Source organism: Cavia porcellus, unplaced genomic scaffold (assembly GCF_034190915.1).
Source record: "Cavia porcellus strain 051 isolate PalLab524CR breed Dunkin Hartley unplaced genomic scaffold, mCavPor4.1 scaffold_4, whole genome shotgun sequence".
NCBI lineage: Eukaryota > Metazoa > Chordata > Mammalia > Rodentia > Caviidae > Cavia > Cavia porcellus.
This window is the reverse complement of record NW_026947487.1, coordinates 55,794,570-55,818,674: the sequence shown is the minus strand read 5'-3', so window position 1 is coordinate 55,818,674 and position 24,105 is coordinate 55,794,570. Positions and strand designations below refer to the sequence as shown.

Genomic DNA, 24,105 nt, shown 5'->3' with positions numbered 1-24,105 from the left:
TTAGCTCAGCAGCATAAGTGCCTGCATTGCAAGCGTGTGGTTGTGAGTTCGATTCCTGGTGCCGATTTTTAAAAAAAAGGGAAAAATAATAATTCCAATCAGCAACACCCAGAATTATGCTAACTTAATTAGTGGACCAATCCAGTTATCACACATTCATGATCCAATGTCACATACCCATGATCCACAGACCTCCAAAAATACCCACCTATAAGTGCATGAGGTTTTGGGGGTCAGTTAGATATTAGCCTTAATATCCACCACATACATCCTTCTGCCCTGCAGTCCTGCCTTAGAGCTCACTAACTATGAAGGAAGTATAAACCAAAATAAACCACTCCTCTCTTAAGTTACACTGTTGAACATTGTTTCTTGGGGATGAGAAAGTAACATACAGATTTTAGTTCCAGAAATAGTGATTCCTTTGACAGTACCTAGCAATGTGGTTCAGAAGCCTTTGGAAGTAGCTTACAGGAGCAGTTTGGAAAGGATTGGAGATGCCAGTTAAAGAAGCAGACCTAGAATGCTGTAAGATGAGCTTGATGTAAGATTCTTGTCAGAGATCTGAACACAAGAAAGCAGATACAAATGCAGATGATACAAACTAGAGTAAGGAGTTCCAACCAGGAACAGGAATCCATTGGCAGTTGAATCCAAACTATATATGTTATGGTCTGACAGAAAATTTATCTACATTTTGATTACTTTGTCTCTTTTGTGAGAGATTGAGATTAAACATGGCAAAATTTAAGTTTCATCAGAATGAACTATACAGTCCATATTTCTAGGATTCCATGATTATTAGTGTGCTTTCTAAAATGAAAACTTTCTCTGAGAACAAAGCAAGAAGGCATTTCTATGCAAACCTGAAAGAAGACACTCATGAGGAAATGAATGATCCACCACATGGTTCTTGACTTTTCAGCCTCTAGAACAATGAGAAATACATATCTGTTGTCTAAGCTGCCCCATCTGTGGTTTTCTAACACCGCAAAATGACTAAGATAACAACCACCCTTCATTTGATATCACCTCAAAAACAACATATTTTCCCTAATTCATGAAGACTTATAAATCATGTGACACAGACATACTTAGCTTTGTGCAATTTATGGAAATCTTAAGACTTGCCAAGACCAGAATTTTTGATACAAGATCCAAAGATTCCATCTAAGTGTTACAAGATATTATAGTGCACTGGACCAGCACAGTGGGTCCTGAGCGGGCCTGCAACAGGCTCCCTGCTCCCGGCCATGCTTGGCAGACACTGCAGTTATAAGCAAGCAGGCAGGCGCCATCGGATCCAGAGGCAGGGCTTAAGCCAGCCTGTCCCACCCCCAGTGACCCTCACTCAAACCTGGAAACTGGGTGGCCAGAGTCCCAGGAGCTGAGGACATAGAAGAGGATTTCCCACAGACCCTGGGGAAGCCATGGAATAACACTTGAAACACAGAAATATAGGAAAATGACAAAATGAAAGACCAAATTACAATCTCAAACCTCTAGCCCATCTCAAGAAACCTGAGGAACTATGTAAATAGAAGAAAATATATGCCATACACCTGAAATATCGGACATAATAGCAACTAAAATAAAGAAGGAACTCCGGGAAGCTTTCAAGGAATTCAAACTAGAAATAATCTCTCAGGTAAAAGAAGAAATGATGAAAGAAATGAGATGCTGAACCTATCAAAAAGATAGAATCCCTGGATGAGGAATATAAGAAACAAAGAAAATACATAAAGCAGATGCAAAGAGATATACAGGAAATCAAAAATTCCATTGAAAGCTGTAAAACGGACTCAATGAAAGGAAAGATAGAATTTCAGACCTCAAAGACAAGATTGCAGCTAGTGAAGAGGAAAGGAAAGATCTTTTAAAAATAACAAGGAATCAGGAAATAACAGCTCAACAACTGCAAGATGATCTAAAGAAAAACAACATAAGATTGATAGGGATAAATAAAAAAGAAGGGGACAACAGAAAGGAAATCAGGAGGAAATTTAGAAAAGTAATAGCTAAAAATTTCCCAAACAAGAGATTGGAAATTGACATCAGGATCAGCGAAGCATACAGAACTCCAAATAGTCATAACCAAAATAAAACTACACCCAGACATATAATAATCACCATCCCAGAAATCCAACATAAGAATAGAATGTTAAAAGCTATCAAAGAGAAAAGACAGATCACTTATAAAGGAAAGCCATCAGAATCACAGCAGACACCCATAAAGGAAAACCTATCAGAATCACATCAGACTTCTCAGCACAAACAATAAAGTCAAGAAGGGCATGGAGTGAACTATTCCAGATCCTAAAGGAAAATGACTTCCAACCTAGACTGATGTACCCTACAGAACTGTCCTTCAAAATCGATGGAAAAATAAGATACTTCCATGACAAAGAACAGCTGAAGAACTTCATGATCACCAAGCCAGCCCTGCAAAGAAAATTGAAAGATATTTTAGATACACTTATGAAAAAACCACTAAGCAAAGCAGACAATTAAACAGAACAGAAAGATAAAGATGCAACAGCAGAAAGATAACATGTCAACAATAAACCAACATATAACAGTTATAACCATTAATGTAAATGGTCTCAATGCATCAATTAAAAGAAACAGATTGGCAGAATGGATCAAGAAACAAAATCCAATCATATGCTATCTACAAGAAACGCATGTAACCCAAAAGGAAACTCACAGACTGAAAGTCAAAGGATGGAAAACAATATTTCATGCAACAGGAACTTAAAAAAAAGCTGGAGTAGCCATTCTGTTAGCAGACAATGAACTTTAAACCAATAATGATCGGAAGAGATAAAGAAGGTCACTAATTACTGTTTAAGAGAAAACTTCTTCAAGAGCAAGAGATAAATATATTAAATATATATGCACCAAATTCCAGAGCACAGTTATATAAAGCAAGTATTAACAGAGATGAAAAAGCAAATTAGTAGTAACACAGTTAAAACAGGAAACATTAACAGACCATTGACAACAAGGGACAGATCAACTAGACACAAAATCAGCAAAGAACAGAACTGAATCACACATAAATGGACTTGATAGACATATACAAGTGTTCCATCCAACAACTTAAGAATACACATTCTTTTTTTTTTTTTTTGTCTTTTTCATTTTCGTTTTTATCGGTACCAGAGATCTAACTCACGACTGCCTGCTTACAAGGCAGGTGCTTATGCCGCTGAGTTAAATCCCCAGCCCCCACATTCTTCTCAGCAGTACATGGGTCATTCTCTAAAACAGACCATATATTAGCTCACAGAACATATTTAAATAAATGCAAAAGAGTTGAAATTATCCCTTGCATATTGTTGGATCATAGCACTATGAAATTAGAAATTAATGAAAAAAGATACTGCAAAAATCCCAAAACATATGGAAACTGAATAACACACTCTTAAGTAATCAGAGAGTCACAGGGGAAATTAAAGAAATTAAACAATACCACAAGCAAACAAAAATACAAATACAACTTACTGGAATCAGTGGGATGCAAAGAAAGCAGTCCTCAGAGGAAATTTACTGCACTGAGTTCCCACATCAGGAAAACAGAACAAATACAAATAAATAATCTGATGGTACACCTCAAACATCAAGAAAAAGAAGAGCAAGTCAAGCCCAAAGCCAAAAAAAAGAGAGGAAATAATAAAAATCAGAGCACAAATCAATGCAATAGAGACTAAGAAAACATTACAATGAATCAAACAGTTGGTTCTTTGAAAGAATAAATAAAATTGATAAGCCCCTCACCAACCTTATTTGAAAAAGGGAAGAAAAAGCTCAAGTTCATGCAATAAGAAATGAATAAGGAGAAATCACTACACACTCTTTAGAAATACAGAAGATCATCAACACCTATTTAAAAAGCTCTACTCTCAAAGGTTTGATAACACAGAAGAAATAGATTCCTAGAAACATATGAAGTACCAAAGCTAGGTCTAGAAGATGTCAAACTGCTGAATAACCCAATATCTATTATTGCAATAGAAAATGTAATTAAGTCCTTACCTACAAAGAAAAGGCCAGGCCCAGACTGATTCACTGCAGAATTCTACAAGAAATACAAACAAGACTTAATGCCAACACTCCTCAAACTCTTCAATGAAATTGAAAGGGAAGCAATCCTTCCTAAGTCATTCCTGGAAGCAAATATTACTCTAGTACCAAAACCTGAGAAAGACCCAACTAAAAAAGAGAACTATAGACCTATCTCCCTAATGAACACAGATGCAAAAATCTTCAATAAAATATTGGCAAATAGGCTGCAGCAAATCATCAAGAAGATTATACGTGGGCAGGGGATTTAGCTTAGCGGCATAAGCGCCTACCTTGCAAGTGTGTGGTCGTGAGTTTGATCCCTGGTACTGGTAGAAATACAAAAATACAAAAAAAGAGAAGATTATACACCATGACCAAGTGGGATTCATCCCAGGCATGCAGGGATGCTTCAACATACATAAATCAATAAACGTAATCCACCATATCAATAAAGCCAAAAGTAAGAATCACATGATCATTTCTATAGGAGCAGAAAAAGCTTTTGATAAGGTCTAACATTCATTTATTATAAGAACTTTACTGAAAATTGGAATAGATGGAATTTACCTCAATATAACAAACCAACAGCCAGTATCATATTAAATCACCAAAATTGAAGGCCTTTACCTTAAAATCAGGCACAAGATAAGGATGTCCATTACCACCACTCCTATGAAATTACTACTGGAAATACTAGCCAGAGCAATTAGACAAGAGAGAGAAAAGGGGTAAAGATTGGAAAAGAAGAAGTTAAATTATCATTATTTGCAGATGACATGATACTCTACATAGAAGACCCCCAAAACGCCATTGAAAGACTCTTAGATATAATAAATTCAGTAATGTATCTGGATACAAAAATCAACACTCAAAAATCAATAGCATTCCTATACACTAACAACAAAATCACAGAGAGAGAAATAAGAGAAGCCACACCCATCATACTAGCAACAAAAATAATGAAATATTTAGGAATTATTCTCATGAAAGAAATAAAAGATCTATACAGGGAAAATTATAATACACTTAAAAATAAAATTGAAGACGATCTCAGAAAGTAGAAAGACAACCTTTGCACATGGATAGGAAGACTAAATATTGTGAAAATGGCCATTCTCCCAAAACTATTATATAGATTCAATGCAATCCCAATAAAAAATACCATCAACAAGCTTCTGGGAGAATATGGGGGATAATAGCAGCAGCTTCGGAGGCTCTCTGAGAAACCGCACTTAAAATCCAGGAATGGTGCCAGTGAGAAATCCTAAGCAAGGGGAGATATACTTTGCTGACCCAGAAACGAACTAAAATAAGAGAAACCAACTGGAAATGCAATCTTGGTGATATAACAGGAACAGATAAGGTCTCAGCATGGAAGCTGGACCCCGCACCACTGGAAGCCGCAATTTGAATTACCTACAGCCACTGTTGCATCCCAATCAGCTCAGCAAGGAGAGAGGCACGAAAGCTCTGAGAGTGGGAATCTGCAAACGGAGTTGAGAGCGGGACTGGCCGGGAGCCCTGCATTGACCTGCGGTGAGTAAGCGGATCCTTCCATAGAGTAGGAGGCTTCAGCAAAGGACGTACTGGGAAAGGGGAGATTAGCTGGAACAGGTTGGTGCAGTGACTTCAGTCATATATTCCCCTCTCAAGCAGGATTGGTGGGGGGGCTGGGGATTATGCTCAGTGGCATAAGCACCTGCCTTGCAAGCAGGCAGTCGTGAGTTCGATCCCCGGTACCGAAAAAGACAAAAAAAAAAAAAAAAGGATTGGTGGGGAGTGCCTGGCCTGCGTGATGCCGCTGACTAAGATCCAGTAGGCTAGTCCAAATCAGGTCCCAGTGCCTGGAGGTGCACCCTAGCAGTGAAGCCATCAGTAGATTGACCTGGAGGGGCGGGCCCAGCATAGGCTGCCCAGGTCTGTGTCTCCCTAGTACACTGCAGTGGGCGGGAACACTTAGCCGGTGCAATTCAAACAAACTGTAACTGACAAAGAAAGAAACTGGGCCTCCTATATACGCTTATATTTAACGAACAAAGAATATGGGAAGAGGGAGCAACAAGAAAGGCTCCTTGGCCCCCAATACTGAGAAACAGGCAATAGCAGACACAGCACCAATAGACATAAAGCGCTATCTCCAGAGCCTAGTAGACCAGTTTAGGAATGAAGTTATTAACGACCTGAAGCGAGATATAAGTAGAATAGTTAGAGAAATGCTAAGCACCGCCCAAGAAAAAACAGATGGTGGAATGGAAGAACAGAAAAGAAGGGCAGAATTGTTTGATGGAGAAAATAGAGAAAACATAGAATACATGAAGCAGGTTCAGAGAGATTACCAGGAAACTAAAAACTCTATCAAAAGCTGGCATAACAGCTTGAAAGAAACTAAGGATAGATTATCTGAACTGGAGGGCAGATTTGTAATATGGGAGCATGAAATGAAAAACTTCTTAAAAATAACAAAAAAAACCCAGCAACAATACAAAGGCTAGAAGATGATAAGAGGATCTATAACTTAAGAATTAAGAACATAAAAGAAGAAGTAGGAACACAAACAAATGGACTACAAAAGCTATTCACAGAAATAATCCAAGAGAATTTCCCTAATTTAGCAAATGGTAAAGATACTCAGATGTACGAGGCATATAGGACCCCAGCCACCTACAACCCAAACAGAGCTACACCCTGGCATATAATAATAATTCCAGAAATCCAATATAAGAACAAAATACTAAAAGCCATCAGAGACAAGAAACAGATCACTTACAAGGGAACATCCATCAGAATTATAGCAGACTTCTCGGCACAAACCATCAAATCACAAAGAGCGTGGGGGGAAATAATTCAAGCTTTGCAAGATAATATCCTCCAGCCAAGAGTGATATATCCTGCACAATTGTCCCTAGAAATTGATGGAAAAACAAGGTGCTTCCAGGATAAAGAAGAACTAGGGGAATTTGCAACCACCAATTCAACTCAACAGAGAATACTGCAGGATATTCTAAAAAAGGAAAATACCAACATTCCAGAAATAGTGGCAGAGATGCCACAATGAATGGAGCAGAAAGCGAAATGAAGAAGACAAACTGACAACAAATGACAGAAAAAGAGCTCAAAAGAAATGAGGCAGAGAAGATTGGATGGTAGGCACAGCTATTTTGGAGAAAACAAGACATCATAATAGCTAGTGCTGATTTAGTATCATCTTGTTTTGAAGTCCCATCAAACTTGTATTCTTCTGTCTCCATCGGTCTTAAAAGGTTGTATCTTATTGGATTTTATTATATACGATAAGTAAAAACGGTTATAGACAAGGAGTTTACATAGAAACCATTGTTCATTTTCTGTTAATTGGTTCTAAATACCCTATAATAATGTCATTCTCTTGAATGGTTTTATAGTGTCTTGATATGTTTGGTGCTATAGTACAAGAAGTTATACTCAAAGATTTGAAGGAAAGAGACATTATGGTAACTATTTTTATGTCAGGATATCTTGTCGTGAAACACTGTTTTGCTTAAATGGTTATGTTTTAACCTGTGCTGTTCTCTTTTTATGCCCTCTTTTATCTCAATCCCCCTTTTTTATATACTTTTTTCTTTTTATCTTTTTAATTAAGGGAAAATAAAAAATAGGATACATTATAATAACCTACTTTGATTTCCTATTGACTTGATTTGAAATCCTGTACTGCCCTCACCATCTTGTTTCGACTGATTTTCCTCTATTCTGCTTTGCTTGATAGTACCAAGTTTGAAAGTATAGGCAAACCTGTGAAGCAATAAGATTCATTATGATACCCATTCCAGTTGACTATTATCTTCTTTTAAGGTCCTGTAATGTCTCCAGTGCTTTGGTTTTATTCTTTACTGTTTTGCTCAATTTTATTATAACTGGAAATTCTTCTTAAAATAGCAAGAGGCAGTATGGTAACCATTGTTGATCACCTTGTATTTTGTTTTTACATTATCTATTATGTCCATCCTTTTGATTTGACTCTGTTCTGATATGTCGCATTTGGTTTTACGCTCTTCAAATAAAAGTATTAAGAACCTTGGGAGTAATAAGACCCAAAATGTGTAATTGTAATTGTACAAAAGAAAAGTGCTCTAAAGGTTATAACTGCATATGTTTAAGTGTACAAGATAGATAACCATATTACTGAGGTTTTATTTGATCATTAAACAAATCTGTTTGCACTCTCACTGTTTGAAAGTCCACTTTATATGCTTCAATTTTGTAACTTGAACAACTATTTCTAAGATGAGAATATGTAATCTATTAACTAGTGATTTCTTACTGTTTATTTTTAAATTTTGTATTACTTGTACCTTTTTTTTTCTTTTTCTCCTTAAATAAAAAAAAATACCATCAATATAACTCATAGAATTCGAGACATTACTCCTAAAATTCATCTGGAGTGAGAAGAGACCTAGAATAGGAAACACAGTTCTAAGCCGCAAAGGCAAGGCAGGAGGCATCACAATCCCTGACTTGAAGTTATACTACAAAGCAACCGCAGTAAAATCAGCATCATATTGGAATCAAAACAGCACTGAAGATCAATGGAATAGATTAGAAGATTCAACCACAACTACAAACACACTCAACTACCTTATCTTTGATAAAGGAGCCAAACAGGTTCATTGGAAGAACGACAGTCTCTAATAAATGGTCTTGGAAAAACTGCCTCTCCATATGCCGAAAACTAAAAATAGACCTATGCCCATCACCATGTATTAAATTAAAATCTAAATGGATCAAAGATCTGAATGTTGAAACAGAAACACTAAATCTATTGGAAGACAAATTGGGTAAAAACCTTGAAGACATAGGGTAGGTAGAGAATTCATGAACAGGACTCAAACTGCACAGGAAATATTTCCCAGAATCAATAACTGGGATCATCTCTTATTAAAAAAGTTTATTCATGTCAAAAGAAATCTCCAGCATAGTAAAAAGAAAACCCACAAACTGGGAAAAAATCTCAGTGAACTCTCACACAAAGGACTTCTGTCTAAAACGTATAAAGAATTTTTAAAAATCAGACCTCCAAAATTCAAAGATCCAATCCAAAAATGGGCATCTGGGATGAATACACACTTCTCAGATGAAGAAATACAAATGGCAAATAAATACATGAAAAAATGTCCATCATCATTAGTCATTAGAGAAATGCAAATTAAAACCTCACTGAGATTCCATCTCACTCCTGAAAGAATGGCCAGGATCAAGAAAACCAACAACAACAAATGCTGGAGAGGCTGTGGGGAAAAAGGAACTCCCCTACACTGTTGATGGGAGTGTAGACTGGTGCAACCACTGTGGTCTGTCTGGATACTTCTCAAAAAGCTGGGATTGGAAGTCCCATTTGTTCCAGCTGTTCTGCTTCTAGGCATATTCTCAGAAGAACTAAAAGCATCATACCATGGTGATATATGTGCACCCATGTTTATACCTGCACAATTTGTAATAGCCAGTTCTTGGAAACAACCTAAGTGTCCATCAACTGAGGAATGGATTAAAAAGTTGTGGTATTTTTATACAATGGAGTACTACTCAGCTATCAAGAAGGATCACATTGAGATATTAAGCAACTGGCTGATTCAAAAGAACACAGGCTGAGATGTAAGTAAAGAAACACTTGTACTGTTTGATTCTGCAGGCCTTAAGTCAGTAGTCTGTGCATCTATTTAGTGGTTAACATTATGCAATACAGTAACTGCTGGGGATTTCCTACTGTCTTACTCTTAAAATACAACATTTTTCTCATTGTTTTATTTTGTTCATTTTATTCTCTTTAAAATAAAACAAAATCATTATAAGTGGCATATAGCTTTGTTATTGATCTTGTGTCTTATGAGATATATACACATTTATTGTGATTGTTAATCAGATGCCCCTTGCCCCACTTGACCTGAGGCAGAAATGGGTGCTTCTGAACAAGCCATAATTTTAACTTGTATGTCAAAGGTGGAAGGGCTACTTGAGTAAGGTAGTTTACCAGTGACAGCAACCAGATCTTAAGAGGTTACTTAATATGGTGGAAATTGTCATGTATAGGAGCTGGGTAAATGCTGGAGAGAATGCAAGTAGTTATCACACCAGTCATTCAGTGATAAGGACCAGAACAGCAAAGCAGTGGAAATACACGCACCACCAAAGAAACTCTGTATGGCCTGACTTAAGAGAACCCAAATTTTCAATCCCAAATGTGGCAGGTAGAAAGGCTCCCTGAAATGCCCAGGTCCTAATCCCTGGAACCTGCTGACTATGGTAGCTGTCAAGCAAAGGTAAATTAAGATTGCTAACCAGCTGACGGTAAAACAGGAAGGCTGCCCCAGTTCATTCATGTAGCACCCCTGTCATCATGTATTCCTCAGGGAAGTGAGAGGTAGCATTCAAAGTGGGATCAGAGATGTTATGCTACTAACTTGATAGATGCAGGAAGGAAACCATGAGTAAAGCAGTACAAGGTATCTCTAGAAAATGGAGGACTGCAGGGCAAAGGAGCAGTAAAAATGGATAGGGTAAAAACCACCAACACTGGCCCAGCGAACAACAGAAGGTATTTAGGGTTGAAGCCACTGAATTTGACAGCAACGGTAAACACATGTAATCAAAATTATATATCTAGTAACTGCCAAATTGAAAAAGGTACAATTTCAGTTTTAGATCTGGAGCTATAATTCATCTAAAAGGGAACACAGCTTGGGGATGTTTTTAATAAGCATCCTTCTAGGTCTTTCCCAAAATAGTCACAGAATCCACACCAGTAGTAAAAAACACTACTTCAGCTATAACTCATGTAGAGTACAATAAACATTAAACTGGTCACTTAACACACAATGACAAAAAGCCAGTAAGGGTGTTACCTGAAACCATTAGATCGCAAGTTCATTAAAGTCTTAAAAAGCTGGGCATGGTAGCACATGCCCGTAATCCCAGAACTGATGCAGTACTGCAGCGAGTTCTGGGCCATCTGATTTACACAAGACCTTGTCTCAAAACAAAAAGAGACTTCAAAATGAAAATGTACTGAGCTGGTCATATGGATGAGAGCAATGCTATCATACAGATGACAAAGTTACCAAATAACTTTGGTTATTAAGTTCTAAAAGAATGGCACAAAGGTGTTTTGTTTTGTTTTGTGAGCAATGTTATCCAAACAGGATTAAAGTTAATAACAAGACCAACAGTCTCAATCCTGTCTCTGAATCCTCTGACACTGTCACACAATGTTGAAATAAAGCAGGCAAGACAACCACTGACTGAGAAAAAAGTTTCTAATATACTAACAGCACATACACTGTCTCAAGTAGACTGTGTTTCCTAACTCACTGATCACTGAACCCAGAAAAAAAACACAGCTCGATATATGAAAACTAGTATGTTGAAAGTAACTGGCAATGGGAAAGAAAACCGAAACTTTGACTCATACACAGAAAATTACACAAGAAAAAATATACGAGATTTGGCAGACATCAGAAGTCTTTTTAATTTGGTTCATACACATTTGACAAAGTATCTTAGAATAAAATAATCCATGAACAGGTACAAAGTATTTACAGTAACAGAACTGTGGAAAACAAAATCAGTATATTTCTCAAACAGAAATGGTCTATTTATAAAAAATTTTACTGTGAACTTGGAAGACTTTCAGCTCCTATCCATTACCCTGGTCTTAAACCAAAACAGGAGGCATGCTGGGTCCAAGAACAGGAGAGACAAACTAACATATTTGGCAGTTATGGATCATCTGTTGGTGAGCTGGCAGGGAAGTGAAGGGCAGGGAATCAAATGGAAGACTCCACTGGAAATGTGGAAGGACACAAAGGACCCCATAATACTACTCTCCTCCTAGCAGCCTCTAGTAGGAGACTGCAAACTATTTTCAAGACTTAATTTCCCTGTTAGCAGAAAATCAGTGACCCTGAAATTCCAACTTTCCATGACATGAAAGCAAATAAACATCAAAAAACTATTCAAGATTTATAGGCTAATTTTACATGGTCAAATAAAAAGTAACTTATGATTTGAAAATACGAATAAGGAAAAGCAACAAATTTTCATTTATTCATGCCAAATTCTTAAACATTCCGCTCCCTCACTGGTGCTGGGATCAAACCCAGGGGCTACACACATGGTAGCCAAGTGCTCTCGCTACCACTGAGGCCTAGCCCACCTCATAGTTTCTATTGTCTGAAATCAGTCATTGACACATACATACATACTTTAACTAGGTGTTTAGAAGTTGCTCATTTATTAAATGGAATATCTATCCCCCTTTGTAACTCTACTCAAAAATACTTAAAGAAATGAGTTTTATCCATCTGGAATATACATTAAAGTTTTATTGATTTACAAGATAGCCACATAACAGAGACCATGAAAAAATAACCAAATGCTTATACTTTGTAACACTATGAGACAAACACAGTACATCATACACCCTACCATCTACAGATCCAATCAGACTATGTGACAAGCTATGATCTCAGCAAATAATGCCACAGAGCAAGTATTTGCTGTTTTAAAATCAAATCTGCTGCTCCTCTAAGGGCGATTCAAAAGCTTCCATTAGCTTTTTATTTGCCTCTTCGTTATGCCGGCTTTGACAATGAGTTAAATGTTTCTTGAAGCCTCTTGGGAAATTTGATTCAAAATTACAGCGTGGACATTTAAGTAAACTTTGCCCATGGGCTGCTACATGATTTTTAAGGAGAGATTCCAAAAGAAATGCCTTTCCACAAATTGTGCACTTGTAAGGGCTATGAACATTATGCTTATTAACCAAATGATGCAAAACAGCACCTTTTTTCATAGCACGACAGCAACAAATTTTGCAATAATACTTTCCTTTTCCACGCTTCATATATTTTGCAATCTCCTCTTCAGAGATAAATGCTTCTTTTTCTTCAGTGAACTGTAGCACATGTTTGGACTGCTCTGGACTGCTCATGTCCATTTTGTTTTCTTTGCCAAAATCAACAGATTCGACATCTACCTGCTCTTGATCACTGCTTGATTCTTGACCTTTAATATCAATGGCATCCAAATCTGTTCTGATGTACTCACTGCTGCTTAGCTCAGCATCTGAGTGCTCCTGGCTGTCCTTCTTCATTTTCTTGGAGGAAGGAAACAGAGCATCTTCTAAAAGCTTCTTCGGTGTTGCCAAAAGCTCTTCTTGAACCAAAATATCACATTTTGGATCACCTATGGCATCTATCTGTAGCTCATCACCAAGCTCAGCTGTCTTCTGAGACTCTGAGAATACAGTAGATTTGGGGAAGTCAGAAAAAAGATGCTTTCGGGGCTCTGGGAAAAGCATACGTTTCCGTGGCTCGGGAGAAGCAGGAGAGGCAGTTTTGGTGGACTCAGGAAACAAGGATTTTCTAGGCTCAGCATCAATAGAAGGAACAGGTTTCCAAATATCTGATGCTGCTTTGGGGGACTCTGATGGACCAGAAGAACCTGATTTCCGGGTCTCGGGGAAGACAGTAGGTTTCTGAGATTCCATGATGAAGGAAGACTTCCAGAGATCAGGAGAACCACCACGGGAACTTTTCTGGGACTCAGAAAAATCCAGGGAGGCAGGAGACGTTTTCCGATGATCAGGAGAAAGCTTCCAAAGGTCTGGTGACCCTGAGGGCTTCCTGAGCTCCGGAGAGCCAGCTGGGCTGCGGAGCTCTGGGGAAAGTGGTGGGCCAGGTTTGCGAATCTCAGGGGATACTGGGGGAACTGCTTTCCAGTGTTCTGGTGACAGGGTAGGAGCGGTCTTTCGAAGCTCAGGTGGGCCAGACTTCCATGACTCTGGAGATGTGGGGGGAGTTTTCCAGGAACCTGGTGAGACTGAAGACGATTTCCAGGATGCAGGGGATACAGAAGAAGCTGGTTTCCAGGGCCCAGGAGATAAAGAAGGAATTGGCTTCCAGGGTCCAGGAGACACAGATGGAGCAGGTTTAGTTGGTTTCCAAGGACCTGATGATGCAGAAGGACTTGATTTCCAAGGCCTTGGGGATCCAGGTGGGACTGGTTTCCAAGAACCTGGTGACACAGCTGGGGCTGGTCTCCGGGGCTCTGGGGAAACAGCAGGGAATGGCTTCCAAGGTTCAGGAGACACTGATGGGGACAGCTTCCTTGGCTCAGGGGAGGCAGTCCGGGGTGGCTTCCGAGATTCTGGAGATGCAGTTGGGGACGGTCCCCAAGGCTCAGGAGAAGCAGACAGAACCGGTGACTCTGGAGATGAGGCTGAAGGTGCCCCTCCTATGTCTATAAAATGAGAGTGTTTCTGGGTTTTAGAGTTAGGAAGACCAGCTTTCACTGGTTCAGGAGATACAGGGGCAGGTTTCTGTGGCTCTGGAGAAGGAACAGGCTTCTGTGGTTCAGAAGCAGCAGGGGCTGGTTTTGGAAGTTCAGGAGAAGAAATAAGAGCAGTCTTCAAAGGCTCAGGTGGAAGAGAAGGTACCTGGGGCTCAGAAGAAACAAGGTCAGTTTTCTGAAGCTCTAGAGGAGTAAGAGGAGCAGTTGTTGGAGACTCTGGAGAAAGAACTGGACCAAGTTTTTGTGTTTCTGTAGAGGGAAGAGGTACAGGCTTCAGTTCTTCTGAGTTACAGGGCATTTTCTGGTGTTCAGGAATAGAAGGGCTGTTCATAGGATCTGTTTCTTTGTTCAACTGGTTTTTTGGTTTATCGTTCCACTTCTCTGGGGCTGCATGTTTGGATGTGATATGATAGTATACATTGGAGTACATCTTGCTGGTAAAAAAACATTTATGGCAGTGAAAAAGCTTTGCACTTTTCTGGTAAAATATCATTTTACCTAACCCCCCAGCATCCATCTCATCACAGAACTCTGGATGGACAGTGCCTATGTGGATCTGCACATTTTCATAATCTGTGCCTCGGAAACTGCAGTGATCACACTCCAAACGTGCCGAAGGCCGGCGCAGCTCATGGAACACTTCCATTTTCCCTCTGTCCCAACGTTAACACCTGTGCTCTTAAAACACTGCAATGACAGAATAGAAATAAATTATTTCCATGAGACATAATTTTGAATAAAATACCACTGTACTAGTCCACAATACAAATGTATAACTTTTAAGTTCCAGAATGCCACATGCTTCATTTCAAAATACTACTGAAAGACTGCAAAAAGAAAATGGAAGTAATTTATAACTAAGTCCCAGGCATTCTGCTGGGAATTTTATCTAGACCATCTCATTTAATCTTCCTAACAATTATCACATAGATGGTATTTTCATTTCCCAATGAAGAAACAGTGACTTCACATCTCTGGTCCAGGTGTCAGGATCACCCATCAGTGATCCAAGTCTGATCCCAGAATTACCTATCGTATAGCTTTACACTTCGATTCTGAAACCTTGAATCAACAAGTCATCAGCATACAATGATAAACAGCAAAATGAAACCTAGGCTATTTAAAACTGTGCAAAACACATTAAATCTTTTCCAGAAAATACTTTGTAATTAAAACTAGCTAAGAAAAACATAAGCTCTTTCAACCAGATGCTGGCTTGATTTAATTAATGTCCACATATCTTGTAATGTTTTACCCATGCTAATTGTAAGTATTTAGTTCATTCACTTTATAAATAACTGCTTAGTGTTCCGTGCCTATTCTAGGTGCTTAGGTTTAGCATCGCACCTTGCCACACAGAGCTTACATTAGCCAGGAAAGTTAGAAGTGTAGAGAGCAAACAGAGTAGTTATCAGAAAGTCCTCTCAGAACAAGATCTCTGTTAGATCTCACAAATGCTGTGGTGGAATACACCAAGCAAGTAATGCTCAGAGAGGTCACCCTAAAGGCTAGAACATTATAGCAAGAGAACATGACTTTTTAAAAGTTCAAACAAGTCGGGGCTGGGGATTTAGCTCAGCGGCATAAGCACCTGCCTTGCAAGCAGGCAGTTGTGAGTTCGATCCCCAGTACCGATAAAAAGCAAAAAGACAAAAAAAAAAAAAGAAAGAAATGGGGCTGGGGATTTAGCTCAGCGGCATAAGCGCCTGCCTTGCAAGCAGGCAGTTGTGAGTTCGATCCCCGGTACCGATAAAAAGCAAAAAGACAAAAAAACAAAAAACAAAAAAAAAAAAAAAAACAAAAAAGAAAGAAAGGGGCTGGGGATTTAGCTCAGCGGCATAAGCGCCTGCCTTGCAAGCAGGCAGTCGTGAGTTCGATCCCTGGTACCGATAAAAACGAAAAAGACAAAAAAAAAAGTTCAAACAAGTCTTTGAAGCCTGCAGTCAAGGTAACACAGGCTTGTAATTAAGAACAGATTCAATATTCACATCACTCCATGGAGTGACCACCACACTATGTGGCTGAAGCAAAAATTCCTGGCACATACAAATCTATACATACAATTTACAAGAAAGAGGGCACAGTAAACCTTATTTGGCAATCTGTTTTAAGAAATTTTTTTAGGACACTTTTACTAATGGAGCTCCTTTTCTTTCTTTACATGTGAGAATATTTCTTCAAGGCCAGTTTCTAGAAGTGGATTACCTAGCTCAAAATTATCTGCATTTAAAAATTAATGCATTTTGCCGAACTCTCAAAATGGTATAATATTTTACTAGTACAACAGTGTAAGTATGAGGGACAACTCTTCAATTCACTCATCAAAACTAAGTAAAAGGGGGGCTGGGGATTTAGCTCAGCGGCATAAACGCCTGCCTTGCAAGCAGGCAGTCGTGAGTTCGATCCCCGGGACCGATAAAAAGGAAAAAGACAAAAAAAAAAAAAAAAAACAAAAAAAAAACTAAAATCCAAACCTTTCTTATACTTAGGGAAAAACTGACATGTATTAATGTTTAAGGTACTTTTCTTTCATGAAAAGGCCTACAAATTTCTTTTGAAAAGTGTTGGTTCATTTTCCTCCATGATTTGTACATTTTTTTGCAAACTGTTTAAGAAATTAGCCCTTTTACTGAAATTATTTTCCCAGAGTATCATTTGTCTCTTTTAACCTTTCATAAAACCATACACAATTGGTTTACAGAAAAATTTAAAACTTACAACTATTTTCCTTGTAACTCTAGATTTTAAATTATGCTGTTACTTTATCATTTTTCAAAACCTTCAATAAGTTTCTCTAAATTTTCTTTTCGTTTTTTTTACATTTATGCTTGTGATTGTATATATTGCTAGGACTCATATCCAGGACCCTGTGCATACAAGCAAGTGCTCTGCCACTGAGCAATACTCCCAGCTCATTCCATTTGTATCTTTAATCCATTTGACATACGAAGGTTGGAATGCAGACTAATTTTTCACCCCAAATTAGTATCTCAGTGACATAGATTACACAGCCTTTTTCTTTACCTGTGTTAACAGTCCATTTAGTGTTTACTAAATTTTGTTTGTAACTCTATCCTGAACTTTCCCATTGCTTCAGTCTATTTTGGTATGCTATTCTCAGCATGACGTCCAGCAAGTGACAAACATATTCTATTAGTCTTTTCAGGAAATATGTCATAAAATCTTTCCTCATTAATGCCCAAGCACAGTAGTGCTCACTGTAGGCCCAGCTACTAAGAAGGCTGAGGCACAATGTTCATTTCGGCCCAAGATTCAAGGCCAGCATGAGCAACATAACAGGACCCTGTGTCTAAAAATAAAACAAGTATCTTCTCACATTAAAAGACATGCCAACCAGCCTCAGTAGCACACACTTGTTATCCCAGCTACTCTGGAGATGGTGGCAGGAGGACTATAAATTCATGACTAGTCTGAGCAACTTAGTAAGATCCTATCTCAACGTAAAAGAGCTGGGGATGTAGCTTAGTGGGAGAGCACTTGCCTAATGTGTGGAAGGCCTTAGGTTTAATCCCTGGTACCACAAAATCAATAAGGATCATGCCATCATTTATCAATAGAACCAGCTGCTGCTGTTGCGCGTACAAATGCTCTGTATTCTGCTGCTCATAAAGGCCCATCCTTTCCATGGGGTTGGTCCTCAGAAAACAGGACAGAGCAAAACACATACAACCACAAGGCCACTGTTTACTGACTTCAAAACCACCAATTAGAAGAAAATCAGTGCATTTCTAATTCTAACAAGCTGTATTTTTAAAGGTGTTACTACTTACAGTGCTGTTTTCCATTGCCTGTAGCAATAGTATCTTGTTTGTTTTGGTTTTATTGTTGCTCTAAGCAGAAAAAAAGGCTAGTATAGGAAACAAATAGTTTTATTCAGAAGTATTAATTCCTTCTAAATTACTCAGCAATTATGCTGTCTTTTAGAAAATTCTTCTAAGGCTAAAAAAACTACAACAGAAAAAAAAAATATAGTAACTCAGCACTAGAGAAAAATCTCTACAATGATCTTTAACTTACCAACAAAGAATAAAATGTAAAAACAATGGTTTAACCACCTCAGAACCCAGTGTTCACTCAGTAAAGCAAGGTAACTTCAAAAGCTCCATCTCAATAATCTGCCCATAATGGCAGTGACGAACAGTCAAGGCCAACTCACAATAAAGCAGTATCATATTACGTATCAGGTGAACATCATAACAGAGGTTTAAGAGTCTAGTTGCCCCTCCATCTACCTACCACCACCTCCTCTGACCGTCCTCCAAGTTCCATCATCCACATCTGCCTACCACCAAGTCTCACCATTATACTTACTCTCTTGTTGAGTTCTTCAGTGCTGCAGAATTCACTCTTCATATCTCAAATCCTACCACAGATATCCATATCTAGCACATCATCACACACTCTAGAGTGAGCAAACTCTACTAGACATGCATGTAGGTCTACCAGACCACAAAATACTGCTACAGATAAGCATATACTTTTCTAATTTTTCCTCAAGAATTCTAAGTACTTTTCAAAAATTCTTTTATCACAAAATTTTTGTGGGTTTTTTTTGTTTTTGTTTTTTGTCTTTTTCATTTTTATCGGTACCAGGGATCACGACTGCACACTTGCAAGGCAGGTGCTTATACCGCTGGGCTAAATCCCCAGCCCCTCACAAAATTTTCTCTACATTAAAAAATATATGCAACCAGCTTGCCTCCCTGGTAGTGGCTGTGATGTGGCAGGCTGCGGCTGCCCCAGGGGGAAAACCACCAGCATCTCCTGAGATCTGTGTTATGTTAGAACTTAGGGCACTGGGAAACCAAGCAACCAGCTTGCACCCCTGGTAAGCAGTAGTGAGCCTACCAGCACAGGATGAGAATCAAACATTCCACCTCCCCCCTGCCCCACCGTTAGCAAATGGAAGCCAGAGACCTGAGCATCTCTTGGAAGGTTGACCATATTCAGTATAGCAAATAAGGGGGATTTCCTTCTACCATCTCTTTGAAGGCAAATATTTTTACCACTGTTTTGCTTTATTCTGATTAAAGGTATTGCTCTATTCAATATTGTTTTGCTAAGTTCTATAATGTTCTGTATTTTGTTTCATTTTGCTATAGCTGATTGAAAGAACAACTATTGTGAAGATAACGAGATATACTCGTTATCTATTATTGTTATCCCTGTAACCTGCTGTACCAGTTTCACTACACTGTCTGAACTGGCTTTGTTTCATCTTGTTTTGCTGTATTTTACTACCCTCAATTTTTAAAAATACATGCAGATGTCTTGTTCTCTGGGTGAATGATTTGGGGATGACAACGTGCAACATATGTACCACTGTTGCCCACTGGTTGACCTGTTTTGAATTTTTGTTGTAGTTTGTTTTTCTTCTCCTTTTTATCCTTGAAATAAAAGAAAAAAATATATAAAGTACTAAAAACAAATAGCACATGCATAAAAATACTAATGCAAAAATACCATAAATCCTGGACAAATGCTTTTAGAGTAAAGAAGAAACAAACCACAATGTACTTTCTCCTGCTAGACTTACCAGCTATCTTATGAGACACCTTAAAAGTGGTCTTCAAAGAGCAGGTAGGCTACATGGCCTTTTGACCAATACACAGAAAACAGCCTACCATAGGAGAAAGATGAAAAGTTGAATCTGAAAAACACAAAGGAAAGGTAATCAAAATTACATTTCTGTGATAATCTGTTTTTTTTTTTTTTTTTTTTTTTTGGGGGGGGGGGGGGTTTGGCAGTACCAGGGATCGAACTCATGACTTTGCGCTTACCAGGCAGGCACTTATGCCACTGAGCTAAATCCCCAGCCCCTTCTGTGATAATCTTGACCACACAATATATCTGTTTCTCTCACCATGGGGGCCCCTCCAATGATGACGGCCAAATCCAATAAACCTGTGCACATACTTCAAAGAAACAATAACAGTGCCTGCAGCAGACACCATACATGTCTAATTTCACATCACACTAAATTATGAAACTATGCACATGCATAGCAACAGACCTTCTTAAACTCATCATCTAACTTCAGCTTACGTAGTTTTAGGGAACAATGACTTCCATTTCTATTTTCTGATGAATACTCAAAACAGCTGCTAGTTTTGCTTATTATTGATGCTAATAACCTAAAGTAGAGGAAGGAACAAAACAATCAACAGGACCAACACAAAAACAAACAGAACTTTGGTAGGAGGTGGGATGGTGATGTTCCAAGCCAGGAGTGGATGGACCTGTGTGTGTGACTGTTCTAGCCTCTTCTCTTCCTGCATGTGTTCAAAGAGACAGCATCGTGGTCTGGATAAATTTACTGACAAGAATTGAATGCAGCCCAGGCATGGAGGTGCATGCTTATGATCCCAGCACTTGGGAGGCAGAGATAGAAGGATTGCTGTTAGTTTAAGGCCAATCTAGGCTACTTAGTAAGTTCAAGGCTAAGTCAAAAAAAAAAGTTCAAGTAAGTTAAAAAAAAATGGAATGGAATAGTGGCCCTGCATAGGTAACTGATGCTAGTATAATCCTGATGAGCTTTAGCACATCCATCTACTCTTCCTCTATTCCCTATGCCTTGCCACTGCTTTAATTCTATACCTAGCCTCCACCATTCCTACTAATCCGTTCACCGTACCTCTACCAACAATAAAAACTAACGTATCATACCTGTTCATAATTCCTCAGTCTCCCAGACATCTTTGTCATAAAACTTTTAACATGGCATATAAAGCTCTTCATAGTCTAGCTCCTGACCAGACCAGCCACATGTAACTGATGCTTCAAGCTTCTGGACCTCTCCACAAGGCATTTCCTCTCCTTTACATTCCATTCTGTCTGCTATGCATTAGACAAATCTTTCCATCCTTCAGACAGGTAATCTTTTTAGGCACTGGCTAATTTCTGACTCTGTAATTCCTGTACAATCCTGGTACAAGGGGTATGCTCAGAGGTATTCGATCTTAATATGGTTTCATGAAGGTTAGAGACCCATAACTTAGATCCACTGACTTTAAAACCAAAAAGGACCTGAGCACCCATCTCAGGAATCATCTGCTTTAAAACTCTAAATTATCCTGGCACTTGGGAAGCTGAGGCAGGAGGATCACCGCAAGTTCAAGACCAGCCTACTTGAACTACACAGCAAGACCTTATCTCAAATTATAAAAAAACATGGGGCTGGGGGTTTAGCTCAGCAGCATAAGTGCCTGCCTTGCAAGCAGGCAGTCATGAGTTCGATCCCTGGTGCCGATAAAAATGAAAAAGACAAAAAAAAATTTATAAAAAAACAAAACAAACAAAAAATAACCCTCCAGGAAACTCAAACCTGACATTAAATGGTGAGCCCAAGACAAGGGAAATGACTAACATCTGACAAGACCGAATAAAGTTCTGCTTTCACGGAGGCTTTTTCCAGTACATCATGATCAAACATACTGCAATTTAGAAAGACCTTGAGAAACCAATTCAATGGGCCAAAAGTAATAAGCCTTATCATTTAGAATCCACATACCAATTGGATGAATACAATAGTATGTCCCACACTCTGCACTGAGCAGAGAATTTCAGTCTCTGGATACTTAGTCTCTAGCTCTGGGCAGGAAGGTCACTTTAAGACTTTCTAGCAAAGTGAAAAATTCAAGAATAGCAACACAATGACAGGCAGTATTTTAAAAACAAGACAATTCAGAGGATGTTTAACTTCGGAAAGAAAAAAATATGAATATAGGAACTGTTCTAGAATCACTAAATGGAAGCCAGCAGAAGAGAGTCCAACTTAATAGTTTTATAAACCATTCCATTATAAATTGGAATAAGTTACTTTGTCAGTATGATCATAAGTAGAAGCCAAAAATCAATATGGGTCCAGGAAGGACATCAAAAGACTTGCATCCAACTTTTTACAATGAAAAAAACTGATGCCAAAAGAAATGACTTGTCCAAGACCAATAGGTCAGAGGAAGCACAGAAGCCTAGGAATTTGGATCTCTTTTGTACCAGTAATGATGGTTTTACAGGATGTTACAGAATTGTGGCCAGAACCCAGCTTCCAAGTACACAGGTGTCCAGATTAACAGAAATCTTTTATCCTACTTTTCACCATTACAGACTTGCATCATGTCCCTTAAAACATTAAGCTCTAATCATTGGTGCTCTGTTGGCCCATTACCCAATATTAGTCAATGCAGTGCTCTGCCATATGATACCTTATGATAACATTGACCATCTTTTAAACTACATTCAAAGATAGTTTTTTACATTAAAATCCCTTAAGGAGAGCAAGTTTAAAGTTAATTGGGTACTGTTAAATTCATGTCTACTAGCATTGTACACAATCTTTTCTATTTCTCCTGATACTAACATCTAACGTTAATTAGTATGGGCCATTAGGAGTAAGGGATGAACTAACATTGGCTTATGAAATCTACAGTTCACATGAGAAGTCACTCTTCATGTCTCATAAGGTCTGTGGGTTTTGACATATGTAAAGCATCGCATATTCATCACAGTCACCTATAGAAAAATTCTGTTTTCCTGACAACCACTGACTTTCCCCCGTAGGGACACAACCGCTGGATCATTGGGTGACCCTAACTTACTTTATTTTTGTACCAGGAATCGAACTCAGGACCTTGCGCTTGCCTGGCAAGTGTTTTACGTCTGAGCTATATCCCCAGCCTGACCCTAACGTTAAAACTGGGAAAAACTACTAAGCCAGCATCATTCGACATTTCCATCCGCAATGCGCCGCCGACCTCTCCACACCCACTTAACCCCCTTTCTGATTAATAGCACCCCAGAAAGCACAAGCCTTCCGCTGGCGTTTTCCTAGCGACGAACTCAGAGTATCTGAGCGCTTACTAGCGCAACAGGATCCAAGCTGGCTCTCCGTGGAGGTGGTAGTCTCCGCCTCAGGCCCGAGACCGTCGCGATTCTGTACATCCGCCTTTTTCAAACTCAAGACCCAGCAATACCCCTTCCTATACTCCAGGCCGCTCAGCTGACTTTTAAACGGCTATCCAGCAGAGCCAGGCGGCAGGAGGAGGAAAAGCGGGATCAGCCTACGGTCCGAACAGATCGCTCGGCTCGCGCACAAAGGAACTCGCCGTCCTGGGCCCGCGCCCGTCCTGTCTCGTCCCAGCCTTGGCTCCAGTCCCCGCGCCCGCGGCTGCTCCTCACCATCCTGTGCGGCGTCCAGGGGCAAAGGCGGCGGCGAGGACGGGCCTCAGGAGGCTGCGGGCCCGCAGTTTGGCCTCCCCAATGGCGGCGGGAAGCTGGACCGGCCCGGAAGTGTCCCGCGCGCCCGCCCCGGAAGTATCTCCATATCCCCGCCCATTTCTCCCGCCCACTCGCCGGTTCCTTTGCCACCCGCGGAAGGTTCCGGGAGCTCAAGATGATGTTCTCTCCTGGATCTAGGCCGGACGCAGAAGCCTCTCCCCGCTCCCCCGACTGCGCCTTCTCTTATCCTTTTCTTCGTTTTTCTTTTGTCTGTTGTAGTATGAGTGAATTTAATTCCAGAGCTAGGACTCTGCCTCTTGCAGTAGGTATAAAGCTCCTCATGGGAAACACAAGATGAATAAAGTTATTGGAAGACAGACAGTAAATAGTTCTCACCACGTTTCCTCTGTCACAAGTTACAAGCCCAGAAACTATCTCCTGCGTTTTCATTTTTGTTCCTACAAATGCTGTCTCAAT

The 24,105-nt window shown here is 39.3% G+C and overlaps 1 protein-coding gene across 6 annotated transcripts; it reads right to left on the bottom strand.

The window, feature by feature from the left end:
* Positions 1-11,541: 11,541 nt before the first annotated feature.
* Positions 11,542-23,752, bottom strand: Champ1 (chromosome alignment maintaining phosphoprotein 1). 6 transcript variants are annotated; one of them, XM_063247078.1, is made up of 5 exons: positions 23,590-23,752; positions 19,949-20,062; positions 18,724-19,799; positions 18,183-18,259; positions 11,542-15,078 (listed from the first exon to the last, which is right to left on the bottom strand). In XM_063247078.1, the coding sequence occupies exon 5, from the start codon at positions 15,035-15,037 to the stop codon at positions 12,608-12,610; it is 2,430 nt and encodes an 809-aa protein (XP_063103148.1). In that variant the 5' UTR covers positions 15,038-15,078; positions 18,183-18,259; positions 18,724-19,799; positions 19,949-20,062; positions 23,590-23,752; the 3' UTR covers positions 11,542-12,607. The 6 variants fall into 6 exon arrangements, with proteins under 6 accessions (XP_063103148.1, XP_063103151.1, XP_063103150.1 ...); XM_063247081.1 differs by having other exon boundaries at positions 23,272-23,677; XM_063247080.1 differs by lacking the exon at positions 18,183-18,259.
* Between the last annotated feature and the right edge of the window lie 353 nt (positions 23,753-24,105).

Coding starts and splice junctions, on each gene's coding strand:
- Champ1 (XM_063247078.1), bottom strand. CDS start 15,037: ATGGAAGTGTTCCATGAGCTGCGCCGGCCTTCGGCACGTTTGGAGTGT.